Source organism: Acartia tonsa, chromosome 15 (genome assembly GCF_053477335.1).
Source record: "Acartia tonsa isolate MP-2025a chromosome 15, ASM5347733v1, whole genome shotgun sequence".
In the NCBI taxonomy this organism is placed as follows: domain Eukaryota; kingdom Metazoa; phylum Arthropoda; class Copepoda; order Calanoida; family Acartiidae; genus Acartia; species Acartia tonsa.
Window position 1 is genome coordinate 15,375,550 of NC_137274.1, and position 22,035 is coordinate 15,397,584.

General features: G+C 32.6%; 1 protein-coding gene across 2 annotated transcripts in view; it reads right to left on the reverse strand.

The window, feature by feature from the left end:
* Positions 1-15,053: 15,053 nt before the first annotated feature.
* LOC145306763 (uncharacterized) overlaps positions 15,054-22,035 on the reverse strand; it is a 74,434-nt gene continuing 67,452 nt past the window's right edge. For both annotated transcript variants that reach the window (XM_080149058.1, XM_080149059.1), the window contains exons 15-19: positions 20,068-20,193; positions 16,665-16,745; positions 16,306-16,367; positions 15,795-15,870; positions 15,054-15,211 (exon numbers count right to left, since the gene is read on the reverse strand). In XM_080149058.1, the coding sequence (XP_080005184.1) occupies positions 15,207-15,211; positions 15,795-15,870; positions 16,306-16,367; positions 16,665-16,745; positions 20,068-20,193 (350 nt within the window). In that variant the 3' untranslated portion in view covers positions 15,054-15,206. The remainder of the gene's footprint in view (positions 15,212-15,794; positions 15,871-16,305; positions 16,368-16,664; positions 16,746-20,067; positions 20,194-22,035) is intronic.

Consider the following 22,035-nt stretch of genomic DNA (forward strand, 5'->3'; position numbering starts at 1 on the left):
TAATTTTGTTTAACACCAATAGGTAGATGAATTTTTTTTATCGTTCATTGTCTTATCCACTTAGATCCAAGAGCTACACACAAACAGAATAAAAAAATAGTTTGTGAAAAATCTACGAAAAAAAGTGAGAATCTGAATCTTAACCTACTTTGTCCATTTGTCATTTCTTTAATTCATTTTCATGTATCGCTTCGAAACCGATTAATATTCGGTGAAATAGTACCGGTTCTCAGCCATGCTGAAAAACTATGTCTAGCATTGTTTTATATCCAGCTTTCCACTAATATAATATGTACAATCATAAATTTAAAACAAGTTTTTTATCCCGTGACTTTGGCGTCTTTAGGCTAAAAAATTGTTTTTAATCTTATAATTGTACATTTTATATCCGCGGTAAGTTGTTTATAATACGATACAATGCGAGATTGCTTTACATATGGACGTTGAATCTTTGTTTTATTTTTAAACTTTCAGTTTTATAATTTTTCATTGATTTTGTTATACATAAAAATGTAATTTTAAGTGAAAAATTACAAATAACTCTCTCATTTAAAAAAAGCTAAGCTTTTTTATGATTAGGGCCGGTCTGTCCGTCTGTACGTTCGAAAGGGTTAGCTTATTTCGTTAGTTTAGACATGTTAAAATTGTCCTATTGATTTTAAACTTGCATGATGATTCCTGTAACAGTTAGGTACAATTTAGAAAGCTTAGCAACTCTATAATCATTACCAAAATGCCCGTACGTCCATTTTAAACATGTTCCTTTTTTTACTTTTTTAACAACAAATTTTTATGTGATCTAATCATCCTATTCATCTGATTTTTGAAATACTGATTCCTATTACAACAAGGCACAATGTTATGTGCGAAGCATCTCTATAATCATAATCAAGTTCTAAAAATCCTAAATTAAGGCAATTTTTCAACAAGTTTATACAATTTTGTTTACTAGCGGCACTTTAAATGTTTTTGTTTGTTAAAGTCTCTACGATAATTCTTTACGTAGGATACCTCTTTATTTTATGTTGAAGTCTCCCGTATTTAAAAAAAAATTCGTGGTGGTGGTACCCTCCCCCAAAATAGTTAAAAAACCTTCCCGGGAACCATGAGAATCTACCCTGTTAAGGAGAACCCGATCGGTTCAGCGGTTAGCGAGATCCTTCGACACAGACACACAAACAAACATCCTGTTACTTTAGTAAACGGATACCTTCAAATTCATATTCTGATTTTTAAGAGTTATTTGTTCGTTTGTACTTACTTCTTATTTAAGAGCTTCGCTTTTATGGATGTTGTCATCCTTAATTTCATTTCAGCGAAGCTTTTCAACAATCAAGGTCGGTACTTAGTCCGTATCAGATGGCTTTTATTGTTAATTTAGACATGTTAGAATTGTCTTATCAATTTCAAATATGATCATGCCTTATATAATAGTAACATGATGTGTGTCTGTCTTTCTGTACTGAAGGATCTCGCTAACCGCTGAACCGATATGGATCTACTTTAAAATGTAGCTTCTCATAGGTCCTGGGAAGATTTATAACTTTTTTTGGAAAGGGTACCACCACCCTCCCAAAAGAAATCACATCGAACAAAAAAATAGATAGATAGACAAAAATAGATAAGTCAGAAACAGTTAAAGAGAAAGGTTTTAAAAATCAAAAAATAAATTAAAATCAAAGTAAAATAACAGTATTGTATCATACAGTATCGAACCATAGTTAGTTATGTTTCAAAAGTTAATTGACTAACTAAAGAACCAACAAGTTTTTTAAAAAGACAGGTAACTTTATAGACAGTTTTTGTGCATATTTTGTACTTTTTTATATTTTTTTTTATAGATTTTTAAAAGCGAAGCTTTTCTATAGTTTTGGTCGGTCCGTTCGTACGTACGTCCTTAACGGATAGCTTTTTTTTTGTTAATTTAGGTATGTTATCATTGTCATATAGATTTCAAACTTTGCATGGTGATTCCTTTAGTAGTTAGGTACCAAAATGTCCGTACGTCCATTTTAAACATGTTACTTTTTTTACTTTTTTAACAACAAATTTTTATGTGATCTAATCATCCGATTGATCTGAATATTGGTATATTGATTCCTGGGACAACAAAGTATAATTTTATAAGCGAAGAAACTATATAATCAAGTCCTAAGTATGTAAGTATGTAAATATTTTGCTTCGACTCTTAAACATTTATATTCTGATTATTCAGTGCTGACACTATACAAGTGTTAATGTCCGTTTGTCCTACCGTTACAGTGCTTCGCTTTTATGGATGTTGTCATCCTTGTTAAATCGAATATTGATTCAGCTTTTAGAATTGATATTTAAGTTCTAAAGGGATAAGACAATGACCGATAAATTTATGTACATCCCCAATCATGAACTTCAAAATTACCCCTTTAAGATTACAATTGGTGGTTGAAGAATTTGAACATTCAATTAAATTCAGGGATCTAAAGGGATAAGACAATGGCCGTTAAATTGATATACATCCCCAATGATGATACACAAAAATTAACCTATCTGTAGATCAAATGAAACGTTTGGATGAATCAACAAATCAAATCAATAAAAGTCTCCAAAGATGTCTTGCCAACGAATAAGAAAAGTAGATCATAAAACCTTGGGGACCAGTGTATTTAACAGCTCAATGTCCCCTTCCTCTCTGTACCAATTTTTTTTGTGAAAAAATAAAAATAGAAGTTTATCAAAATAAGATTTTATAAAATTTTGTAGATTTTTTATGTGATGTTGGATGATTTTTTTTACAATTTTGGTGAGGCAGCGATGCTTTGACCCTAATTTTCTTTTGTAAAGAATCCATCTCTGTATAACTTTTTAAAAGTACATTCTAAGACTGCGGGATATCCATCACCGTCTTTAATGATCCATCTTTAGTTGAACAATACAGCTGTAATGTCGCCACATTAATTCTTAAACACCGGCCACCAGGGAGGGAGGGGATATGGGGCCCGTTTATTACACTAGTACCCACAGTTTTCTCTGATTCGTTGCCTAAATATTGATTGGTTTTTGCAAACTAGAGCTTGATCTTTAAATGTGTAGCCGTGGCCGTAGTCGTAGCCGTCGCCACGGCCTGTGCTGCCAGTAAAACATGGATTTATAAATGTTTGAAGTTTTAGCGTATTATTAATATTATTTCATTCATATTTTTACTGAAAATTCAAAAAGTGGTTGTGATTTAAAGATCGCATATAGCCGTGGCCACGCGTAGCCAATTTGATTTAAAGATCGCTATTAGGTTAGTGGCTGTACCTCTGGCAGCGGCAACGGCAACGGCTACACATTTAAAGATCCAGCTTAGAAGTATCATCCAATGTCTTATCCCTTTAAATCCCTGCAATATCCAAGAAGCAAGCGAACATGTCACTCAAGTCAATTTTGTAAACTATGCGACGATATAAAATATCATTTTTAGAGCGAAGCTTTTCTTTAATTAGAGTCGGTCCGTACGTCCATCTGTCCATAACTTTAAGTTTTTTTCTCGTATTAACCGGTTCTCATCCATACGAAAAAACTATGTCTAGCATCGTATTATATCCAGCTTTCTACGAATATAAAAATTTTTATTATAAGATTAAAACCAGTCAGAAGGCACTGGCTAAAAAAACTAGTTTTAATCTTATGATTGTACATGCTTTATCCGCGGAAAGCTGTTTCTAATACGATGCGAGAAATAACTATTTCTTTATTTAGACAAGTAAGAATTGTCCTATTCGATTACAATCGATAGTATAACACATGGACATCCAAATGGGGGGGGGTGTTAATTACAACCCCCCCCCCCTAATTCCCCATCCCGTTAAAAAACTAACAATCTCGGGGTATAATAAAAATAAATTCAAAATCCCTTACTTTTACAAAATTAGGTGATTTTTTTACATCTATAATACAAAGAAGAACGATGTTTGTTTGTCTGTTTGTTTGTAGCGAAGGATCTCGCTAACCGCTGAACCGATCGGGTTCTCCTTTACAGGGTAGCTTCTCATAGGTCCCGGGAAGATTTATAACTATTTTCTTGGAGGGTGGGACACCCCTAACCCCCCAAAACATGAAAAATACCAACCCCCCCAAAAAAAATTTTTTTATTTTTTTAAAAAATTTAAAACACGAAAAATTAGTTTGATAAAACCTCTTAGAGCAAAGCCCCTAGAGACTAGGGGCGAAATAAATATCGCGATGCTACAAATATAAAATATGCCTAAAATTGAATAGGAAAAAATAGTTTCAAGTTAGATTTCGAAAAAAAACAATATTTATATTAGTTCCGGGCAGTCTGTTTAAGATGCAAGTAATAATAAACCATATAGAAAAATAGCATGAAACCTGCAAAGAACCATAACAAAGATTTACTAAAAACTTGGACCTATCAGTAAAGAGATTTTAAATATCTAATTAATTATTAAAAATATTATGACTTTTCTTATCAAGGAGGTGTGGTTTTAAGCCCCCCCCCCCCACCTTTTATATTTTATTTATGTTTAATTTTAATTCATAGTTTTCCCGTTTCTTTAAAGAAAAGTCCAAAAATAAGAGAACAATCAATTAAGCCGTTTAAGAGTTTTTGCTAGACATACTAACATATTTTAACTGTAAAATAAACAAGGATAACAAACTACCATCAAAGATTCGAAGCACAAAATATTCATTAATACATTATAAATATAAATGTCTTTTAAAGCATAACAGACAGACTAACAGACCGATTAATTTGTATACTGGATGCTCTTAAAAAATAACCGTCTATAATTAATAGCAGCTGAGATAATCACGTTTATCCCTATAAATAGCCGATTGACGGACAATATAAATTATAGAGTAGCTTCGCTACTAAAAAAAAAATAATTTTAACATACTAAATGAACAAAATCACTGCTATAAAATGCGATATTTTCACTTTTTTGCGTTAAAATCACCAGATATTAATTATTTCTCTGTAAAACAAATGGCACATTTTTTTTGAAATATTTTCCGCGATTTTTTATTTGTACAAATTTTCACTGCAAAATATTTCGCGGATTTTTTTCCACAAAATTTAACAGATTTTTTTTCTTGTCGTAATTACCAAAAGCTCAATCAACGTTCCAACCAATCTTATTATGGCACGTGGCATAGCAACAAAACCCCCCTCACAATACTTAAAGATTAATTTGCGTATTATAAACTGAGTACGATTAAAATCCAAAAAGGACCAAAGATTAGTTTGCGTATGATTCTAACCTATTCTTAACCAAATATATCTATCTCTCTCTCTCTCTCTCTCTCTCTCTCTCTCTTTCTCTCTCTTGCTCATTCACTCTCTCTCTCTCTCTCTCTCTCTTGTTCATTCACTCTCTCTTTCTCTCTCTATCATTTACATTAATAGATATACAATATGTGGATATATTGACACGGGAAAATTTATTGTCAACTTACCTTGCTAACATGGACCTAATTTATTGGTCAATTTGTCCATCCACTAGGAGAGGAGGGGATGGGGTAAGGGGCTTTATGGGGAGCATCGTTATTTTAGCCAGCTGAAAGTATCACTTTATTAGAGTACATAAAAATCTGGTGCAACATCCGCGTAATTACCGATCCATTTTCACATTCTTCCGAATTCTTTTATTCTACCCAGGGAGAACGGTTGGCTAATTTAGACATTTTAGACTTGTCCTATCGATTTCAAACTATGTATGATGATTCCTTTAACAGTTAGGTATGATTTAGAAAGAGTAGCAACTCTATAATATTTATTAAAAACATTTCTACAATTTTTTTTTTATGAGAAATAATTATCCTATTCATCTGATTTAAAAAAAACAGATTCCTATTACAATAAGGTACAACAAACTTACTCACAATATATTATATTTTTATTTTACTCTGCTTTTTCAGTTCTCTCACTCTTTCATGTGTTAATGTTCGTTTGTCCTACAGTTTCAGGGCTTCGCTTTTATGGATGTTGTCAATGTCATCCTTGTTAAATATATCCTTTCTTCATGAGTTTTTTATTCTCTCTCTCTCTCTGTCACTCTCTCTCTCTCTCTCTCTCTCTCTCTCTCTCTCTCTCTCTCTCTCTCTTTCTCTCTCTCTCTGTCTCTCTCTCTCCGTCTCTCTCTCTCCTTCTCTCTCTCTCTTTCTCTCTGTCTCATTTAAATTACCATTCACAATAATTCGTATTCGTTTAAAGGCAGGGATTTTAAGGGATAAGACAATGGAAGATAAATTAATCTAATAAACTAAAATTGGTTTAAAATATTGTTTATAATCAATGGGATTGTACATATCAATTTATCGTCCATTGTCTTATCCCTTCAGATCCCTAGCTTCTTATGGATGTTGTCATCCTTGTTTTTGTTTCTTCATTATATTAATGGATGTATGACAGACGTGGATATTTTAACAGTGGAAAAATTTGCTTGCTAATAATGACTTCTTTTATTGGTCAGTTCGTTCATCCAGTCGGAGGGGATAGGGTGGGGTATTGTTTGTTTAGCCAGCTGCTAATATTGTTTCATCAGAGTACATGAAAATCTGGTGCAACATCCAGGTAATAATATATCGATTTTTGTAATATAAGGGATATGTAAAACATATGAATAAATGTATGAATTTTAAAAAAAAACGACAACGGCCGATAAATTGATGTACATCCCCAATGATAATACACAAAATTACCTCTCTGTAGATTAAAATTAGTGGTTGAAACATTCCGACACCCAACTTAATGAACCAACCAATCGAAATCTAATAAAAGTCTCTATAGCGTTAAATTCAAATGCGTTGAATTTTAATTTGATAGCTTTTATTGTCAATAAGGGCATGTTAGAATTGTCCTATTGACTTCAAACTTTTCATTCAGTAATTGCCCTACATATCGCATGTAAGCATTGTCATATCAATTTTAAACTTTGTAACATGATTCTGTTACAGGAATCGTCATGCAAAGTTTGAAATCTACAGGACCACTCTATCATGTCTAAATTATCAAAAATATCTATATGTTACGGATAGAAGTAAAGAAACGAACGTAATGCCCACCTCAAAATGTAGAATAGTCAATTAACAATTCGTATTATAAACAGCTTTTTACGGATATTAATATTAAATTTGTTAGAACCAAGTGGCCAAATGCCCAGGGCTGACAAAATTGATTTTAATTTTCGCGGAAAATTGTATGTAATACGATGCAATGCATTAATCTTTAGTATTGCTCTGAAACTGCGGTTTCGAATACATACTGGAAATTGAATTGCTTTTTTTTAAATTAAAGATATAGATATTTACCATAGAAAGGTTGCGTGATTTTTAAACACACCTTTTTTACTTTCAATTAAAAAAAGATTTTTTCCAGTATAGCTTAGAAACCGATTAATATCCGTTAAACCTGTTCTGTTTCATACTGAAAAAAATCATGTATAGCATCGTATTACAGACAATTTTCTACGAATGATAAAATAAAAATCATAGGATTATTTCCCGTTTTGTTAGCCGGGGCTATTTTTCATTTTTCTATATCCGCGGAGAGCAGTCAATTAATATTTTAAGCTTTTCGCGGACATAAAAATGTACAATTATAAGATTAAAACCAGTTTTTTTTTAGCCCCGAGATGCCAAAGTAATTTCCCGTATTGCTTTGAAACCGATTAATATCCGGTGGATTAGAACCGGTTCTCATGAATACGAAAAAATTATGTCTATCATCATATTAAATCCAGTTTTCTACGAATAAAAAAATAAGAATAACCCGTGCTAATTAATTCAATTAATATCCACTGGAATAGAAATAGTTATTTCACGCATCGTATTATAAAAAGCTTTCCGCAGGTTTAAAAAAATGTACAATTATAAGTTTTAAACCAGTAGAAAACTGGATATAATAATACGATGCTAGACATAATTTTCAGTATGGCTAAAAAATGGTTCTAATCCACCGGATATTAATCAGTTTCGAAAAGTGATTTATCGCATTTAAAGTTTCAAGTTTTGCACGGAGCACTATAAATATTTGCGTTAAAATTGTTGAAAGTTATCAGCTCCTAATGTTTTTTTCCAATATTTTTCTTTGTTTCCCTTGTGATTTTTAAAAGCGAAGCCTTTCTATGAACTTTTCGTCTGTATGGAACGGTTACCGATTCTCGTTAATTTAGACATGTTAGAATTGTTCTTTCGATTTCAAACTTTGCATGATGATTTCTATAACAGTTATGTACAATTTAAAAAGCATAGCCACTCTATAACTGTTGCCAGAAAGTCCATACATTTTGATTTTCAAACTTTTTTAACAATAAATTTTTATATCATAAATCTATCCGATTGATTTAATTTATGGAATATTGATTCTTAGGACAACAAAGTCTATTGCTATAAGCGAATCACTAAAGTCCTAAAATCATAATAAAGTATAATAAAATCCTAAAAATATTTACTTTAAACTAGGGTTGGGCCGGATATCCGGTGTGGCCGGATATCCGGCCATTTTCAATATCCGGCCGGATACCGGATATTGAAACTATCCGGCCGGATATCCGGCTCTATAATTTTTTATACTTTACACCAAAAATCTCTGCTTTTTAAAATCTTAAATGGCTATAATTTTCTTATTATTGAAGCTAGAAGAACATTTTTTCTGAATAAGTTTAACTTTTTGTAAATTTATATAAGATTTCTGAAGAAATTTTTTTTACTACTTTAATATCTGGTAATTTGGCCGGTTATCCGGCCGGATATCCGGTAATTTGGCCGGATAACCGGATATTTGCCGGATATCCGGCGTTGGCAGGATATCCGGCCGGTTACCGGATATCCGGCATTTAAATCAGCCGGATATCCGGTATCCGGTATCCGGCAAAAAAAGTATCCGGCCGAACCCTACTTTAAACAGATTAACTTTTTTCTGACACTCATAATTTTGTACCTTTCCAAGGCTTCGTTTTTATGGATGTTGTCATCCTTGTTTCAATTTTTTTCAATATTTTTGGACAAACTTAATGCTTTTTTCCTTTTTTATAAATATGTTTTCCAATAAAAAACAACATTGGCATAATTTTAATAAACTTAAAAGCATAACATACATACATATATGTACAATAATAGTTATTTCTCGCATCGTATTTTAAACGGCTTTCCGCGGATATAGAATGTACAATTATAAGATTAAAACTAGTTTTTTTTTAGCCCCGAGGTGTCGAAGACACCGGCTAAAAAACTGGTTTTAATCTTATGATTGTACATTTTTATATTCGTAGAAAGCTGAATATAATACGATGCTAGACATAGTTTTTTCGTATGGATGAGAACCGGTTCCTATCCACCGGATTCGAATGAATACGAGAAAAATAATAAAACAAAAAATTTAGAGAAAAGAGTTAGCCAATCAACAAGCTGCTGATAATCATCTAAAAACGTGGCAGTGGCTGAAAATGATACTTTTTTACCTATGACATAAATTTTAGAGCATATAAAATACCAGCGGTTTCGCCCCTAACAGAGGTAATTTTTTTAAAAAAAGTACCTTTAGTGGTGTGATTTTAATTACCTGCCTAAATAATTAGGGGGGATTTCTTTGGGAGGGGGCTGCCCCACACCCCAAGAAAATAGCTTAAAACCATTACAGGACCAGCCTAAAACCATACCCAGACTTTTTATAAAAAAATGTAATTGCCTAAAACCATTGCATCCCCCGGAACCTATAAAAAGATTCAAATAAAGTCGGATCAGCGGTTAGCTCTTTTCGTTAATTCAAACAGGTTTAAAATTGTCATATCGATTTCAAAAATTGCATAATGATTCCTATAACAATTAGCTAAGACTCCTATTAACTCTATAATCGTTAACAGAATTAGGTTAAGTAACATCCAGAAGATTTGATTGCACGACCTTTGTCTGAGAAGTCTTAACTGTGCATGGAAATGAGTTGCGCCTGTTTATGGGCCATGGAATTCCCCCTACTCTAACAATTTATATTGCGCACCTGACATGGCAGCAATAGAAACCATTTTCACTGTCATTAGTTATGACGCGCTGTCAGGCCAAGATTCGAACCTATCACCTACCCGACGACGAGCGGATGCGCTACTTGATCCACGGTTGCGGGTTAGAATTAATTACATATACTCAATTTATTTAGATGTCATGTAATTTGTAGTTATTGAATAATCAGAAGATGAATATACAAAATCAAAAACAAATTTTAAGTAGTTGAAAAACTGCTTGATTCAGGATAATGTTTATGGACATACTTAAATTTTTAGGACTTGATTAATATTATAGAGATGCTTGGCTTATAATATTGCACTTTGTTGTCCGGAATCAGTTAACCAAAAATCAGATCAATCGGATAACTAGATCACATAAAAATTTGTCCTAAATCAAGTCCTAAAAATGTTAGTATGTTCTTAAACTTATCCTGTATTTCAGCACTTTTAAAACAAATTTACTTACAATTTTGCTTAGATTTTTTACATTTATATTATGCAGTTCTGACACTCTACAGGTGTTACTGTTCATTTGTCCTACCGTTTTAAAGCTTTGCTTTTATGGATGTTGTCATCCTTGTTAATAAATAACCTCACAGTCTCTCTTCTTGTGCCATCGCCACATTCCTATGATGACATAATTTTAATATCAAAATAAAGTTATTAACATCTATATATATAATGCATAGTTTGATAGTTTACTTTTTCTTAAATAACAAGGATGAAAACATCCATAAAAGCAAAGCTCTGAATTTGAAGAACATACAAACATCAACACTTGTAGAGTGTCAGGACTGAATAAACTTAATATTAATGCATAAATCTATACAAAATTGTAAGTTGCAAAACTGATTAAGGACATACTGACGTTTTTAGGACGTGATTATAGAGATTCGCTTATAACATTGTAATTTGTTGTAATCGGAATCAGTTTTAGCTAAAAAAATGTAAAAAAAATTTAAAATCAGCTTGTTTTAAATGGACGTACGGACTTTCTGGTAACGATTATAGAATTGACGGACGTACGGACGGATCCTAATTAGAGAAAAGCTTCGCTTTTTATAAATAAAAACCAATATCAACCATTCTTTACGACGCGACATTTTGAAAAGAACTGAAAGAAATTTTTTTGAAATTCGATGATTTCAAAAAATAAATTCGAAGATTTTTTAAAGTTGTTTTTGAAGATTTTTAAAAAGTATTGAAAAAACATTGTTGGATTCAACTAAACTGCAATTAATCTTATAATTTAGCGTAAAGCTGTCTATAATACAATAGTTATTCATTGTATCATGTAATAAACAGCTTTCCGCGGATATAAAAATGTACAATTATAAAATTAAAACCTTTTTTTTAGACTTAAGATGCCGAAGACACAGGTTAACAAAACTGGTTTTAGTACATTTCTATACTCGTAGAAAACTGGATATAATATGATGCTATACATAATTTTTCAGTATGGTTGAGAACCAGTATACACAATATTTATAAGAAGAACAAAGTAAATTACACCAGGGATCTGTTGGGATAGGACAATGACAGATAAATTGATGTACATATATACCAATTATTATACACATAATATCATCCCTTCTGTAGATTACAATTTGCAGTTGAAACATTTGGACACTCAACCGTTGAGTCTACGAATAGGAAAACCTTATTATAATGCTTTGGGGACTAGTGTAATAAACAGTCTAATGTCTCCTTCCTCTCTGAAATTACATAGAATTGGAAAAGGAAAAATTCTAAAAAAAAAACATCTTGAATAACAGCTGAGAAAATTTCTCCCATAGCGTTACGGACTGACAGGCAAACATAAAATGTTAATTACAGAGTTTCATTGCTACTAAAAATTTAATCATTTAATAATAGAGTAGCTTCGCTACTAAAAACTATCTATAAATGATATTCTCTCTATATATATATATATACTAGCGGCTTCGCCCCTAGCCTCTAGGGGCTGTGTCCCAAGAGGTGATCAAAAAAAAATTTGGCGAAATTCTTAAAAGGACCAAAGAAATCTAAAAAAAAAAAAAAAAAAAAAACGGGGGGGGGAATTTTTTTGTTTTTAGGGGGGTTTGGGGTGTCCCACCCCCCCAAGAAAATAGCCTAAAACCACCACAGGACCAATAGGCATATACCCTGAAGAGTAGAATCCGATCGGTTCAGTGGTTACCGAGATCTTAAGGGACAGACAGACAGACGGACAGACGGACAGACAGACAGACGGACAGACAGACATCGTTCTACTTTGTATTATAGATATATATCTCTCTCTCTCTCCCTCTCTCTCTCTCTCTCTCTCTCTCTCTCTCTCTCTCTCTCTCTCTCTCTCTCTCTCTATCTATCTATCTATCTATCTTTCTATCCCCTTCCTCTATGTATCAGTTCTGTAGTTATAGAAATCTTAAGCTACAGACACACAAAAAAAACTTACTACTTCATATAAAAGGATAGAGCGGTTACACTTTCACATAGGTTTACATTTAGAATTGATAATATTTAAAAATGTTTTTTTTTTCTTTAAAATTCGCGCAACCTTTCTAAGATAAATATTTATTTAACTTTTAAACAAGTGAAATTTATTTTCCAGTGGATTATAACCGGTTCTGAATCATACTTAATGATGTATCGTATCGTTTTAAGGGCAACTTCATGAATAAATAAAATATAAATAACTAGCAACTTTGCCTAAAGCCTCTAGGGGCTGTGCCCCAAGAGGTCATTTAAAAAAAAAATAAGTATTTCTGGTGCTGCCATTTATTTTGCCTAAAACTGCCTAAAAACTATTCTTTTTGGGGGGGAGGGGGAATTTTCTTTTATGGGGGGGTTGAGGGTGTCCCACCTCCAAGAAAATAGCTTAAAACCACCACAGTACCAGGTATATTCCCTGAAGAGTAGAATTCAATCAGTTCAGTGGTTATCGAATTCTTAGGGGACGGACAGACATCAAGCTACTTTCTTAAGAGAAAGAGCGGTTACACTTTTACATATTATTTACATTTGAAATTGAAAAGATTTTAAAATGTTGTGTGTTTAAAAATAAAATAAAGTTATCTATTAATACAAGTGTTGTATGTAGCGAAGAATCTTGATAACCGCTGAAGCATCACATAGGTCCCGGGATGGTTTTAGGCTATTTTTACCATCTTTGAATACTAGATGCTTCAAAACTAATATCCACTGGAGTAGAACCGGTTATCAGCCATACTAAATAGTCATGTATATCATCATAATACAGACAATTATATAATTAATATATAATCCCTGCGGAGACACTAGCCCTGTGGGATATACCTACTGTGTCCAATCCCTGTAAACATCTACACAATATAACCTAGCTAACCTAAACTAATCTAACACACAAAAACTTCCTCCCACCTTATTCTGAATTTATTTCAAAATAAAGAGTTGGGGGGGGGGGGGGGGGAACTTGCTGTACTAGATTGTAAATTACTTGGTATCTTATCATATTAACAATTATGAAAAAAGCCCAAACTTTTCAAACAATACATTTATTCTTTAAGTGTGGTGATTTTGTAATTGTATTAACACTATTAATGGGGAAGTTCATGATGTCCATTATATACAAAATAATAGCGGCTACGCCCCCTAGAGGCCTTTAGGGGCACTTAAAATGTTTTCTTTTCAATTTCTTTTCATATGTTTACCAAAAAATCGTATTAAGCCTCTAGATGGGGTTTAATATGTTTTTTTCCCTTCCCAGGACCTATGAGAAGCTACCCTTAAAAGGAGAACCATATTTGTTCAGTTAATAGAGAGATCCTTTGGTACACACACAAAGACAGACAGACACATAGACAGAGATCCTTTTATTGTAATATAAGGATTGGTTTTGAATTAAGAATCAGATATATCAATACCGGGCATTTTAGTACCAGCTAAAATTTCCAGCAAATTCAAGAAAAACAAGGATGACAACATCATTAAAAGCTGAGCTCTGAAACAGTAGGATAAACTAAAATTAACACTTGTAGAGTGTCAGAATTAAATAAGCAAAATATAAATGTACAAGAGTCAAAACAAAACTTTAAGTAAATTTGCTAAAAAATGCTTAAATATAGGAAAATATTTGAAGACATACTTACATTTTAATAACATGATTATAGAGATGCTTTGCTTATAATATATACATACTTTGTAGTCCTAGGAATCAGTATTAAGAAATCAAATCAATCAGATAATTACATCACGTAAAAATTTGGTGTTAAAAATCAGTTTAAAATTGACGGACATACTTGTAACAATAGTAGAGTAGCTTAGCTATGCTTTCTAAATTGTACCTAACTATTACAGAAATCACAATGCAAAGTTAGAAATTCTAAAATGCCACAGTTAACAAAAAAAGCTTTCTGTTATGGAAGTAGGGACCGACCCTGAATATAGAAAAGATTTAATAATCACAAAACCTCGCAGATGAAAAATTTATTCATAATAAAATAAATCACTCAACCTTGTATTACTAACATTAAGATAGAAACCAGCTTATAACAACAACTAGATTAATTCGGAAAAAATCATGAAACCTTTATGTGTTTTTCAGCTGTCATTGGGGGGTAACACATCGTAAAATTGACGACCTCTCCATTTGGCCCCCAAATATTATTTTAGATTTATTTCTCTTGTTGGTTATACCTTATTCCTGAATATAAACATCTTATACAGATACTATTTTCCTTCTCAAAGGCTGTCCATCCATATGGGACAAAAAGTATATACAGAAATTTCCCCTTTTCTAAAAATTGCCTTTCAGCCCTTAGTTAGTTCGAAGCATTTTAAAAACTAATTTTCGAAAAAACAAGGATTCTAAATGCTTCTTATCCGGGGGTTACGTGACCTTAATAATATATCATATAACTCAGAGTGAAAACTCCAGTGATATGTATATTATTAAGGCCGGACGTCTAAGGTACCTATTTGTTGGCCCCTAAGAAAAGGAACCCCCAAAACAACCCCCATCTTTACAGTATATCTAAAAGTAATTATAAAAATCTTAAGCTTCAGACAATAAGACATCATAGATATTAATTAAGTGGTAAGACATTTTAAGCCAAAAATAATTTATTTGTCAAGAATTTTGAAAAAAAACAATGAATAAAAATAATGACAAAAAAATATTAATTAAAATTATTAAGCATTAAAAATTAAGAATTTCATATCATCCAGTTAGGCCAAGGTCATCATCATTCAATTCATTCATGCTGAAATAAAAGAGGTTAAGCAACATAAACATTTAATTCTACTATAAGAGTAGAGATAATTCCCGAGCCCGTAAAGAGGCAATAATGAATACAAACAAATAAAAGTGAAGAGTAATGGAATTATAATGTTTGTTGTCTGATGGGTGTTACTTCAATACTTCAATTAATCAGGAAGGGAGGGGACATTGGGTCTTACATTAGACTTGTCTCCAATGTCTTATAATAACATTTTCTTACTTAACAAGTTTGGGGACTTTAACTGAATTTTGATTGGCCGGTTCAATATTTTTTTTCTTATTTCTTACTTTCAACCACTAATTGTAATCCACAGAAGGGGTAATTTTGTGTATCATCATTGGCGATGTATAGCAATATATGGACCATTGTCTTATCCCTTAAAATTGCTGATTTTTGCAACAATTCTAAATATTTTTGCATGATTAAATCTTAATTGTTTTGTCTGATAATAAAAGAAAAAAAAACATTTTTTGCACTATAACTTTTATGTTAAAAGTTTTTTTTTAAAAGGGAATGATAGGTCATAAATCATATTTAAGTACAGAATTTAAGTATCTGTAATTACCTGGTATCTGACACACAGCATAGAAGTTAGATGAACAAGCAACATCATCCCATCTCCAACCCAAAGTACGACCTGCCTGAAAGTTTAAAAGCCAATATATAATCATGTTCTTGCATTATTGTCAAATTATGAGAAAATTTTTATAGATTCATAATCAATAAAGATAGTATAAAGTTAAATAATAAACAAATTTAGTTATTCTATTTAAAAAGCCAATAATTGTAAATCAAAGTATAGGGAAGGATGTAACAATGTATGTCTAGCACTAAACCCTCCCCCCCCCCCGGCAACCTTATTTTAAATCAACTCTACTGTGCATTACCCAATACAACCTTACCTAACCTAACCTAAAGTAACAAACAAACAAAAGAAAAACAACTCCCTCTTATTTTCTATTTATTTAAAATAAAGGGGGGGGGGGCTCAGACTCAAAAAGTCACTTAGAGGGGAAACATTTTATTTTAATATTAGTTTTTGTAAAATTGTCTAAATTATCATAAAATTTGTTTACCGCCATGCAGTTGTAACCAGAGCCTCCACTAGGGTTACCAGGATACCAGTCAGAGAATGTTACTAAATAATAAAAATTAAACATTAATGTGATACAAATACTCTACGAGATTAAATCTAAAATATCATTTGTATGTAATATAAGTAAAAAATAAGCTGAAGGATAGTTACTTAAAGAAAAACTTAATTTTCTCTATGCTATAGATTAAAGTAACAGGATGTCTTCCAATAAGTTCATATGACCGCTTAGATCTTTCAGGAAGAATTCCATTGGTCCTGGAAGGTTTTAGGCTATATTGGAGATATTAAATATATACATCTCATACTTATTGCCAATTACAGAATATATTTAGATAATACCTGGAGATCCATCTGTCCACACCCAATTGCCTTCTTCATCTCTATCAGTTCCACCAAGCCACGCACTTCCTTGTAAAAGACCTAAATAATAATGTAGATCGACATGATATTTATTCTATTTGGAGTTTCAATATTATTACCAAAGATATTAGAAAGTCCGATTTGTAACTATTTTGGAGAGGGTACGATTACCCTTCCAAGAGAAATCGCCAATAGAAAAAGAATTCTTCCCCAATTTTTTTTTACTTTTTCTGTTTAAATCTAAAATTTAAAAATTCAACTCCCCCTCCTCAAGTGCCCTTAGAGGCCTCTAGAGGGTATAGTCGATAGTAAATTACAAATACCCTATTAAGTTAACTTTTGAGGTTTGAATTTTTCATACAATTATTCTTTAGATGTTAAAATTTATATTCTGCTTTTTAAGTTTTGACACTCTACAAACTTGTTAATGTTTGTTTGTTGTACTATGATTTTATAGTTTTGCTTTTATGGATGTTGTTATACTTGTTTGATACAATATCATGTTATGTAATCTAATTTCATACAAGCTACTATATTTTTCATATTTTGTTGTTAGACATATTCTACAAATTTTCTCTTTAAATAAGTTTATATTTTAGCATATTTAAATATTATATTGTCTAGTTTTAATTGCTTTTTTATCATTGCACCAATTTTACTGCTTTGCTAAACTGGTTAGAAAGAGTTTTTAAATAAAAAACAAGTAATTTTACTTATTCAAAAAGTCAAATTTTCATATCTTTGTAAAATTGATGCTAACAAATGATTTTCCTTCAAACTAAAGTATATGCATATTGCATAATAAGATTTTCATGGTTACTCTTATCATTTCCTCTATAAAAAAATTTGTTGAAAATTTATATCTTAGGATGTATTGATCAATGAATTTTCATACAAATCTAATAATTACATTATTAACCAACAAGCGGCTATGCCCCTAGAGGCCTCTAGGGGGCACTTGAGTAGGGGGAAGTTGAATCCCTTAACTTTTTTTTAATTTATAATTTTTTTTTAAAAGTACAAAAAATTTAGTGAGGGGCAGGTCGAACCCCCCCGCCCTAGATATACCACACTTTTCTGGGATCTTGCTGAGTCAAGTATCAACTGTTGGGAATATCAAAGGATGACTCCATGCAAAATTTGAGCCGGATCCGGCCAAAACCGGCCGTGAATTTTACGAAAAACCGGTTTTTTCCGGTTTTTAGGGGGTATCTGTAAATCGATTCAGCTGGAGCAAAACCGGTTAGAGGTACAAAAAATTTTACTTCACATGAAATTTAGCCAATGCAATTGCCTACAAAATTGTACTTCATCATCAACTTGATTGGACAACTCTTTCCCCTCCTAAATGTCCATTAAAACCTCGGAAACGGCAAAAATCGCCAAAAATCACGCCTTCGGCGGCTAATAACGGCTAAACGGTCAGCCGGAGGCGAATGAAACATAAATAAAGAAATGTCTGCCTCAACAAGTTGTTCAACATCAAAGAGTTGCTTGAAGTCTCTAAAACGACTCCTTCCCCTCCTTTAAGGGGAAAAACTGAAAAAAACGTGATTTTCAAAAGTATGCCCACTTCGTGGGTGTGGGGGGCACTGAACTTGTCACCCCAGGGTCACCAAATATAAAGTCTAGGCGGCCCACAATGCTGAATTTTCACCAAGTGAAAGTCTTGTGTCATTATCTCTTATGAGAAAAAAGTTATTAATTAATTAAAATTTCAAATTGTGATTTTTTGATGGATTTCTTTGATGAAATGACAGGCTGGTCAATTTTTAGGCCATTTTTTGCGGTTTTTGGGCCGTCACACCCAAACGGTTTGAGATAATCTCACGGGACCTTTTGCCCGACCTAAGCCTGGTTATTTGTAAGGTCTAAGAAAAAAAAAAATCCCGGATTGGATGAAGCACGACGTCGCTGCGTGCCGTCAAAAATCGCTGGTCGGCTCATTTTGCCCCCTCAAACCCTCACCTCGTGCCATTTTTTTGTGTAAAGATTATAATTATAATCTTTTGCGTAAGTCTGTTTTTTTTCCTAGACCTCACAAATAACCAGACTTAGGTTGGGCAAAAGGTCCCGTGAGATTATCTTAAACCGTTTGGGCGTGACGGCCCAAAAACCGCAAAAAATGGCCTAAAAATTGACCAGCCTGTCATTTCATCAAAGAAATCCATCAAAAAATCACAATTTGAAATTTTAATTAATTAATAACTTTTTTCTCATAAGAGATAATGACACAAGACTTTCACTTGGTGAAAATTCAGCATTGTGGGCCGCCTAGACTTTATATTTGGTGACCCTGGGGTGACAAGTTCAGTGCCCCCCACACCCACGAAGTGGGCATACTTTTGAAAATCACGTTTTTTCAGTTTTTCCCCTTAAAGGAGGGGAAGGAGTCGTTTTAGAGACTTCAAGCATTTCTTTGATGTTGAACAACTTTTTGAGACAGACATTTCTTTATTTATGTTTCATTCGCCTCCGGCTGACCGTTTAGCCGTTATTAGCCGCCGAAGGCGTGATTTTTGGCGATTTTTGCCGTTTCCGAGGTTTTAATGGACATTTAGGAGGGGAAAGAGTTGTCCAATCAAGTTGATGATGAAGTACAATTTTGTAGGCAATTGCATTGGCTAAATTTCATGTGAAGTAAAATTTTTTGTACCTTTAACCGGTTTTGCTCCAGCTGAATCGATTTACAGATACCCCCTAAAAACCGGAAAAAACCGGTTTTTCGTAAAATTCACGGCCGGTTTTGGCCGGATCCGGCTCAAATTTTGCATGGAGTCATCCTTTGATATTCCCAACAGTTGATACTTGACTCAGCAAGATCCCAGAAAAGTGTGGTATATCTACCCCGCCCCCCCCCCCCAACCTCATGTTTTATTTTAGTTTTTAAACAAATTTAATTAAAGTCTTTTTTTTGGGATGGTTAAATTTTACTAGAGGCGATTTCTCTTGGGAGGGAGGTGGTACCCTCCCCCAAAATAGTTATAAACCTTTCTGGGACCTGTAAGAAGCTACCCTGTTAAGGAGAACCCGAACGGTTTAGCAGTTAGTGAGATTCTTTGTTACAGACAAACAAACAAACATCCTTTTACTTTATCATAAGGATTTCAAAGCAATGTCAAATGTGTAAAAGAGATTAAAAACTACCACTTTTAAAAATACTTTATCAAAAGTTTAAAGCCTAAAATTATTTTATTGCAATATTTGAATGTCAGGATGGCTCTAATTGCCAAAATAGTAAACAAAAATAATGAAAAATTATAGACTTATATATTTTACACATAGAAATGAGTATATGAGAGTCAGAGGGTAAAAAAGCCTTACCCAACTCCTTAATCTAGGCCTAAAAAATAAAAATATGAATAATAAAATTTTTACTAACCTTTCACAAATTGCCATTCATTACTTGTCTTGAAGCTTGCCAGGTCTCCTCCAGCTCTCTGACATTCTGCTCTACTATCAGCCCAGTTTCTTTTTGTATCTGTTATTTTGTATTTGTAACACGTTCCTATACAAAGATTAAATGGTTGTATGAATTAATTTGTTCATATTTCATTGGGTACATTTTTTAGATATTTGTAAGAGAAAATAGTTGAAGAAAAAATTTAATAATACATTTATAATTCAAAATCAGAAAGCATAAAAATATTATTTTAAATTGAAGGGTTTAGAAGCTAATATGGATCTTGTAGCGTCTATGGAGAAGTTTTAGCTAAAATCAATTATCATATTCTTTTAACTTTTTGTAATTATGTATAATATTTATGAAAAATTACTATATTTAACATTTAGCACCCATATTTCCTAGGAAATATAGGTGATAAATGATGCTTCATATAAATTTTCTCTTGAAAATGGGGAAAAATTCAAAATTGATGTTATAGAAACTGTATAATATATTTGAGCAATTTCAATTCAGTTTCCTATATCAGTTATAGGATAGGTTTTTAATATTTTTACTTTGCTTAAATATTCTATATCCATTGGTAAAACAGAATAAAAACATTTGATTTATTAATTTTATAGAAGCAAAGCTACTCAACACTGCGAACCAAAAATAGGCAAATCTGATTTTTCAGAATAGTAGCTTTATAATTCATTTAGGATGATTTTACTATCAATATAAAATGTAGATATATCTTTTGGTTAAATGTTTTTACTGTTATTTTTTTTATTAACCCTTACAGATCGGGCCCTAATTCCCACCTTAATAGACCGGGGGGGGGGGGTGGCCTGGGGGGCTTATTTGACCCCCCCTCTATCTCGGCTCCTGTTACAGTTATTGACATAAGAAATTTTTCTGGTAGTTCATGTGCATATTTAGAGAAAATTACTTTTTCTAGTCATAGCGGTCAGACCGCTCCTTAGCCGCTATTTAGCGGCCAGCAGCTATATATTAAAACAGCTGTAGAGTGGCCAATTTTAAAGCTAGGATCACCAAATTTTAGGTGGAACTTTTATTTTTTATAACAAAAAAATTACTTTTTCTGACCATTGCCGAAAAACGGCAAAGTACAGAAACTGCCATTTTTGGCGGTTACAGCAGTAAAATGGCGGTTGGCGGCGCCAGTTAATATTATTTAATCTGTTTCTGACAACAATAAAAGACTACATAAAAAATTTGGTTAGTCTATGGCTGTTTTGAAATTTGACGGCTGGCAGCTTACAAACGGCAAAATTACAGGTAGGAAATATAACTTAGTTCAAAGATTGGTCAAACGGTCATGACCTTACTACTCAAGGAAGTTTATTATTGCTCAAGGATGTACCACAAAAATTTTTAGGTCTTAAGCTGTAATAGAAGCCACAATATACATGATATAATTCCACATTAACCCATTAGTGCCGAACCGGGTTTTAAAACCTGGTTCCAGAAAATGTAAAAAAAACGGTTTTCGGCTTCATAATTGCATCATTCTCAGTATGAATCCCCCCTCTACTACCCTGGCATTCATTTCCCCCTGGAGCAGGTAGTTTTGCTTACTTCCGTTTGCCGGTATAGATCAACAAAGTTTGAAAATCATGAAAATTCAAAATACCCCATCTAACTTTTTTGTTTTTTTTAGTAAAGTCGCTGATTTTTTTCGTTAAATCTAAAGTTTATTGACAAGTACATCTATTTGTGAATTCGTTTTATTTAAATTATTTTTTTTTATATGATTTTTTTATCGTTTTTTTACGCCCTATATAAGCCCGGTTCAGCATTTCCATTTGGAGTCTGAAATTTTTATTACCCGGTTTCACTAATAGATCTTTTTTGACAACAACAACAAAACAGGGTTTTTTACCCGAAATTGCCGGCTAAACACTAAATTTGAAATAAATCGCTTCGTATTATACTTGTAGCTCT